The sequence below is a fragment of the Cucurbita pepo genome, chromosome LG01 (genome assembly GCF_002806865.2).
Source record: "Cucurbita pepo subsp. pepo cultivar mu-cu-16 chromosome LG01, ASM280686v2, whole genome shotgun sequence".
NCBI lineage: Eukaryota > Viridiplantae > Streptophyta > Magnoliopsida > Cucurbitales > Cucurbitaceae > Cucurbita > Cucurbita pepo.
In genome coordinates, this window is record NC_036638.1 from 15901907 (window position 1) to 15910343 (window position 8437).

The following is an 8437-nucleotide window of genomic DNA, read 5'->3' on the forward strand; positions in this document are numbered from 1 at the left end:
TAACCCCGCTATCAGCTTCATTCATATCATAATATCTTTCATTTTTTAGTTTTTTTATCATGCATAATTCTAACGGGGTTATATTTCATGCTATAGTTCGTAATTTCATGTCACACATAGCATGTTGTTTAACATACAATTTAGGAACCATAATATCACATCATACTAAATCACACATCAAATCCACACTAAAACAACATACATTCACATTTCACAAGCTTAGGTATTAAAGCATATCAGTCTACCATACAATTTAATGATACGTGCGAATCCACGGCACGTGCCAACATACAGTATATAAATGCGTAACCTACGACAGGAGAGCCACTTACTTGGTAGGCCTTAGTCAACGTACTCCCTAAATATATATATAAGCTCCTAGCTCCTCGTATACGTCATACGCTTTTGTTCGTTTTGTGACTAATGGGCTAGGCCTGAGGCGTAGTTTGGGTTGGCCTGAGGCATGATTTGAGTTTTGACTGGGTTGGATTTCCATTCAGGTGGCAGGTCCGGCGCTCGGGTCAGGTTCGTCTTCTTTGCCCATTTATCAGAGGAACTCCAGCGATCTCTCTCTCTCTCCTTGGAAACGTTGCTTTGACGTTCATTTTTTTCATGGTTTTCTTTTAGTTTCGCGTCTTCTCTCCTCCCTCTTCCCGTTTCTCGTGTTTGTTTGGCTCGTAAAGGTCTAAACCTCCTAGATCTGAAAAGATCCAAAAAAATGATGTTCTGTCTTCCTTTCCCAACAGTGTACAACGTGTAACCAACGCCAAAATCTATCCCTGGTGTGTGTAAAGGTCTTTGGGGTTTTTTCATGGTGTAAATTAGAAGTTTCGACATCGATTTTGTAAGGTTTGGTTTCGTCGGAGCTTCGTCGATTTTCTCTCTGTCTTTCTCGTTTTCTCACTATCTTCCTTTCGTCGTCCGACATGGTTGAAGGTCGGGGTCATGTGGTTGGTGATCCAAGGGTTAGGCGCGGTGATCATGGTCCTTAGCAGCCTTCTCTCCTCCATGTCTGAAGAAATTCTTCACGATGTTGTTGCCGTTACTACGTCCAAGGAGGCGTGGAATACCCTTGAGCGGATGTTTTCATCGTCAACTTGTGCTCGCACTGTTCAGATTCGTGTTGAGCTCGCCACGTCCAAGAAATGTTATTTGTCTGCTGCAGATTATTTTTGCAAGATCAAAGGGATGGCCACCGAGTTGGCCGTCGCCGGCTCTACCTTGCGGGATGATGACGTGATCGCGTATCTCCTCGCTGGTCTTGGCCCTGACTATAATCCCTTCATCACCTCGATGAATACCAAGAGTGAAAGCCCTCATACTTGATTATGTGTTTGCACATCTAATGGCATTTGAAGCTCGGCAACTACAACATCAAGCTGAACTGTAGTTGAATCTTGGATCTTCGGTCAACTATGCCGATCGTGGTGGTTAGAAGATGAATCGTGGGCGTAGGGATCGTGGTCGTGGCCATTCTCGAGGTGGCATGCCCTCTCATCCCACTAATGATCGTCGTGACCCTTCTGCTCGTCCTTCCTGCCAGATCTGCGGCAAAGTGGAGCATACTGTCGTTCGCTACTGGTATAAATGGATGAGTCCTATCTAGATGAACCTCCTTCTGCGGCGTTGACGGCTACTTTCTCTTACAAGATTGATCGAAATTGGTACAACGACACAAGCACTACTGATCATATCACGAGTGACCTGGATCATCTCGCTGTGCGTGAACGCTATCATGGAGGTGAACAAGTTGAAGTCGACAATGGAGCATGTTTGCGTATTTTGCATACTGTTCATTCTTCAATTAATACTGCTGCTCGTCCTTTTATATTACGTAATATTTTGCATGTGCCTGAAATTTCCAAACATCTTCTTTCCGTTGATAAATTTTCTCGTGATAATGACGTATTCTTTTAATACCATCCTTGGCATTTTTCTATTAAGGATCGACGATCGAGAAAAAGTCTTCTAAACGGGAGGTGTGAGTCTCGTCTCTATCCTATTAAGCCATCTGATGTCAATGATCTCAAGCACGCCTTAGTGAGCAGATTTACTACTCACGCCCAATGGCATGCATGTCTTCAACATCCTTCATCTCAAGTAGTAAAGTCAATTTTGCGTCTCAATAATATTTCGTGTGGTAGTGAGTCACCTTTGCCAGTTTGTAATGCGTGTCAGTTAGCAAAAAGTCATCAGTTATCATAAACTAGTTCTTTTCATAGGTCTTCGTCAACTTTAGAACGGATTATTTCAGATGTTTGGGGTCCTGCACCTCCATCTGTTGTGGGACTTTAAATATTATATCAGTTTCATTGATGATTTCAGTAAATTTTTGTGGATCTATTTGATGCATGATCGTACAAAAGCTCCTCGTATACTTTTGCAGTTCCAAGCTCATGTTGAGCACTTCCAGTATATTAAAATCAAGTGTGTCTAGTCTAATTGGGGTAGGGAATATCAGAAAATTCACAACACATTCTTTTGTTCCCTTGGAATTGCTCATCGTGTTTCGTGCCCTCACACGCATCAATAAAATAATTCTGCTGAACGCAAGCACCGTCATATTGTTGAAACTTGCCTAGCCCTTCTAGCAAATGTTGATGTACCTATTAAATTTTGGGATGACGCGTTTCTTACAACCACATATCTCATCAATCGTCTTCCTACTCGTTTCATCGATAACAAATGCCCCTTAGAGCGTCTTTTTCATACCTCACCAAATTACTCCTTATTAAAAGTTTTTGGGTGTGCTTGTTGGTCTCATCTTCACCCTCAAAACAAACAAAAGCTCTCTTTTCGATCCAAGGAATGTGTCTCTTTAGGCTACAGTTCTTTACATAAAGGGTATAAGTGTCTTGACACCAATTCTGGTCGTGTCTATATTTCTAGAGACGTCATATTTGATGAGAATATTTTTCCGTTCAAGAAAGCCACACCCAGGTCTTCCCCAACCTTGCAGCCGACGCACAATGCCCCTGATTTGTGCACCTTTCATTTGGGTAACAGCAGTACAAATTTGGAGAATGATCATATGCATATATGTGTGCTTATTAACTCTTTGGATGTAGAAAATCTGGTGCTTACATCAGCTTCGGGATTGCCGCCGCAATCTTCCACGTCGCTGCTGCGTGAATCGACATCGTTGTTCTTCCAATGATTGGGGCCTCGGATCCTCCGCCAGCAGATGGTATTGCGCAATGCCCGATCAGATCCTCGGTTGCTGGTAGACTGACTGCTGTAGCACCGATTGCTCCCCTCGCAACGGCTGGTACACCATGGTGTGGGGCTCAAAGAATATGACGAGTGTGGCAAGAGTGGCCAAAGTTTGGGGCTTGCTCCCCCTAGCCTAGGCGACGATATGCAGAAGCTAGTTAGTCTGTCTGGTGAGTCCCGGTTCGAGTCCACGGAAGGGCAAGGGAGAACCAAAAGGGTAGCCCACAACCATAGTGAGTTGTTTTGCCATGCTTATGTTGCTAGTCTCAGAGACCGAGGGAAGGACCGCTAGTGGGAGAGCTCTTAAGTAGTGTGTAGTTTCCATATTTAGATTGAAGCACGTATTTCCAGTGGGTCCGTTAACCGCCAATCCAAAGTTGGATCGTCATCGAGGACGATGTCGAAATTAAGTGGGGGAGAGTGTCACAATCCATGGAGTGGTTGTGCCCCCAAGTAAATCATCGAGGACGATGACTAATTTAAATGGGGGAGAATGTCAAGACCCAACTATAAAAAGACTAAGTTGTGACCCCCACGTCGCGACAAGAGAAGCGGCGACCCTCAAGTGACACCCATCCGGCCACGTGAGGACCTAGACGAGTGCTATGATGCGACCAAAGAGGAGTATCATCTAACACACTAGACAAAGTGAGTATTGAAGAGAAGTCGAGACATAAACAAGATAAGAGGAACGAGTAGATAAGAGAGGCAAAGATAGGCTTATTGAAGGACCAGGTAAGGCCCCCGGCCTTAACCTCAAAATTTAGGGGATCAGATAAAAGCCAATCTAATTAAGTAGATTTTTTAAACAAAGTAATTGTATAAAGATATTTCTCCCTTGGAAAGTAGAAGGAGATAGAAGAGGTGACGTTCAGATGATGACAATAACCCATATGTCCTTATTGGTGCCTCATACGCCCTTTTGAAAAGTTGAGAAAACAAGCATTTAAATTATTTAAAGGAGGGAAAGGTTCCATAATGAGAATATTGTTACTAAGGTGACCCTAGATAAATATTACCCACCTCTGGTCTACGGGTTTGGCGAATTAAGAATTTGATACGTAAACGTAGGCTCTCCTTTAAATATTTGTCGCCTGTGTGTGCCCGTTGAAAAATAGAGTAAGAACTAATAGCATCAATGAGACGTCAAAGATATCAAAGGACTTCAACCGACCTATCTGGTATTCCTGGTAAGGGAATCCTTTGGTTATGATGGGAGATTTTACAAAAACGTCATTTGGTCTACTTATCTCTCTTGATGCAGCAAGTCTGTCATCGTCTAATATCTATAGAAATCAAAGAAAAAGGAAACGTCCAAGTGTTACAATGTTATATATTCCAAACATGAAGTACATGATCTTCAAAATGGTCTAAAAGAGAATAGGATCAAAATTCCAAAACCTTTGTTAGAGTGGTAAGTTGTGTTTGACGCAGTATGCCAGAAAGGATACTGGGACACGAAAGGGGTGGATTGGGGGGTTTCTTGTCAAATGCCCTACTTAATCGTTTCCCTTCTAGAAAATACCTGCACAGATAGAAAGTGACTTGCAAAGAGAGCAGCACAAAGAAGACCAACTATTTTCCTTCTTTTTCCTAAGAGATCGATGCCAAGTGTGCTTCACAGCCAGTGATTCCCAATACATATGTCACTCGCAACTAACTTGGCCTCGTTGTATTTGTAACTAAATGGATCTGTGCTGTAGGTACGTCTGAGACGTTACAACACCGTAGGAGCGTGAGACAAGCCAAGCAGGACTCACAGTGAATGGAGGAGAAAGGAAAATGGCGATGGAAACGACGTCAGCGAGTTTGAAATCACGAAGAAGTTGTGGGGGAGAAGAATGATCCACCAGCTCCTCCCCTTGACACGCATGTCGTGCCTGCATCCAACGACTCCCTTCAGCTTTGTCGGGCTTGACTCATTTTCACACCGTTTTCCTTACGACAATGTAAGGCCCGATTTCAAATTTTAAGTTTCGCTAAGAAATTAGAATTACTAAGGAAATTAGATGATTTTTCTAATAGGCGCACATAGACGTCACTTGGGCCAACTTCGAGAGACGTAATCAAGCATTCGTATTTAGGGAGAACGGCTAACCAAGTAAGTGGTCTTACTATCGTCTCAGTCCGAAGACTTGCCTTATGACTGATAACACATGCCTAGTGGACCTTGCACGTGTCATTTATGATTTATGTTATGTGATGATGTAATGATTTTGTATGATGATGTGACGAGATTATGTGATGATGTATGGTGTTATATGATGATGTGATGATGCTATATGATGGTGTGATGTTGTTATATGATGATGTGATGATGCATATGATGATTTGAGATGATGACATGACGATGACATGATATGATGACATGATGATGATGAAATGACTTAATATGATGATGTAAGATGCATGATGATGAGATAACTTAATATGATGATGGGAATAAAGCCTCCAATTGAACCACACTAGACCTTACACACATGAAAATAAAAAATGCTTCTACTTCAACACTAAATCAGAAGCATGCAACTAAAAGGTGCAACACATCAATAAAAACAAGAAAAGTACCTAAACTTCAAAAGGATCGCTCAAGACCATTAAGCGTTCAAAAATAAGCATGTTGGCACCATGAGCAATCAAACAATCACATTCCATTTCTCCTATTCGAAGTCGTGAAAAATAGAGTAACTATAAGGTGCAATACAGGAATAAAAACAAGAAAAGTACCTGAACTTCAAAAGGATCGCTCGAGACCATTAAGCGTCCAAAAATCAGCATGCTAGCATAATAAGCAATCAAACAATCACGTTTCATTTCTCCTACTCATTAGTCCTGAGAAATAGAGCAACTACATGGTGCAACGTAGAAATAAAAACAAGAAAAGTACCTGAACTTCAAAAGGATCGCTCAAGATCATTAAGCGTCCAAAAATCAACATGCTAGCACCATAAGCAATCAAACAGCCATGTTCCAATTCTCCCATTCATAGTCTTGAGAAATAAAGCAACTACAACGGAGGAATAAAAATAAGACATCCCATCATTCATGCCTTGCTCCCACTTGGTTGAATCCCCCAACTATAGGATCTCATCAAAGGGCTCTGGTTCCCATTCATAGTAACCAACCGATAGTATAATGAAAGTGAATATCTATCTGGTACTCTGATAGTCTTGGATGATCTTCTCAACATCTACTCAGGTGTCACTTGCTCCGCTTCTGGTTCCTCATCAACATTTTCAGAAGTTTCTTGAGTATCTGCAACAACATCACCCTGTGAATTATTCTGCAACTCAACCTCAACTTCCACTTGCTTCGTTGTCCCGGAACCTTTCTTCAATTATTTGACAGTCTTTGTGAAGCTAACTCATTTTTGTTTGCTCATAGCGAAATTCTCACAATGACTCATATCAACAAATTTCAGACCTTCTAAAACTCATTTCGCAGCCAGCATCTTCATTTTGTTAATACCCATATGTCCAAGTATATTATGTCATAGACTTGAATCTGAAGCACTTTCAGCAACAATAGTCATGTTTATACACCCTACAGTGGCGTATAGCGTTCAAGATTTTGTGCCACGAGCTACCACCATGGCACCCTTCACGAATAAACTCTTTCCAAACCCAGCTGCATAACCTATGTTATCAACCTGATCAATAGAGATCTGGTTCTTCTTGAGACCAGGAATATATCTGACATTCATTAATGTCAATTGATTCCGTGCTGGAGTTTGTATGCAAACATCTTCTTTTCCTTCAATCTCCAAGGTTTTGTTGTCGGCAAGATACACTTTCCCAAAATTTTCTGATTTGAAATTTTGAAACAATTCTTGATTTGGAGACGAATGAAATGATGCACCTGAATCCAAAATTGTAAGGATCGGGCTGACTCGATGACTCCAAAAGATAGGTAAATTTTTCGCAAAATAACATAATTAAAATTTAAAATATAATTTACATTACACCAAAATAGTGTGCGCACATTAGTAATTTAAAGTACGACATAATGGTTAAAACACAAAATAAGGAATGGACACAAAAAAATTTAAAACAAAAGGGTTGAGGAGGACGGGTGAGGTTTGTCTATGGTATCTGCTCTAGAGTCCACTCCCGATCTCAACCAGCTCCTTATCACCAAAAAAAAATAGAGAATAAAGAATGAGTACAAAGCTCCGTAAGTAGCCTACTTGAAGGTCTTTAATTGTGTCCTTGATATGCTAGGGTACCACATTCTTTATTCTTGTTCTTGTTGTAAGTACATTTGTCTTTGGATTCTAAAACCTTTTTCCTTTAAGGGCCTTAGTACTATGGTTCTTGGTTCTTGGTCCTTTGTTCTTGGTTCTTGTCCTTAGAACTAGGATCTTGATCCATGTTCTAGTCCTTGATCTTTCACTTGTTCTTGGTACTTTCTAGGTTCTTGTTCTGTTCTTCGTTCGTTCTCCGAGACACTCCCCCTAGGATTTACAGCACTAGCCATGCGCCTAACAATTCTGTGTCCAAGGCTTCATGCATTCCAAGCAACGTAGTCTTAACCCGCATCTTAGGGCTTGCCCTTCGATACAGTCTACTTAACCTATGTCCAAGGCTTCATATGTTCCAAGCGGCATAGTCTGAAAACCTACATCCAAGGCATTTTACGTTCCAAGCGATGTAGTCTAATCCTGCATCAAGGGCTTTCCCTGTGATATAGTCTGAATATCTACGCTCAAGGCTTTATGCATTCCAAGCAGCGTAGTCTAAGTCATGAACATGTTGTACCGTGGGAGGTCTTAGGAGGTTCTTGATTCGTGGCTAAGGTAACTTGCTCTATTCTTGTTCCATCGTGGCCTAAACAACTCCCCATGATAGACCATAAAGGTCACGTGCTCGGTGCATACATGAACATGGCATCCTGCAAATCTTTTGGGTATCTGTAACTTAGTGCACGACATCTCTTCTAGGTGAGGAAAACATGAGGCCAAATATGACATCCTGCAAAGGAAACATGGTGCAGGGCATCCCACCTAGAAGAGGAATTCTTCGGCCTCAGGAAGCACCGCTTAGGAGTTTGGGGACCTTGGTCCCTCGTCCTTGAGTGGTACCTAGCAGTCTTCTTACTTGGGTAGTTGTAAAGCTTGTGTGGTGTTGTTCTTGGTTCTTACTCTTATAAGTTTCTAAGGTCATAATTCCTTAAGGCATAAGTTGTTTCTTGAATTTGTAACCATATGAACCCATCATAGGGTGAG

General features: G+C 41.6%; 1 protein-coding gene and 1 non-coding gene across 2 annotated transcripts in view; one reads left to right on the top strand and one right to left on the bottom strand.

Moving 5' to 3' along the window:
- Window positions 1-1218: 1218 nt before the first annotated feature.
- Window positions 1219-1358, top strand: LOC111783020. Its single transcript, XR_002813259.1, has one exon. It is a non-coding gene; the product is annotated as a small nucleolar RNA Z247 (small nucleolar RNA).
- A 5045-nt stretch (window positions 1359-6403) lies between these two features.
- LOC111801467 (probable transmembrane ascorbate ferrireductase 3) overlaps window positions 6404-8437 on the bottom strand; it is a 13649-nt gene continuing 11615 nt past the window's right edge. Inside the window, exon 5 of the mRNA XM_023685509.1 lies at window positions 6404-6544. Within this exon, the coding sequence (XP_023541277.1) occupies window positions 6404-6544 (141 nt within the window). The remainder of the gene's footprint in view (window positions 6545-8437) is intronic.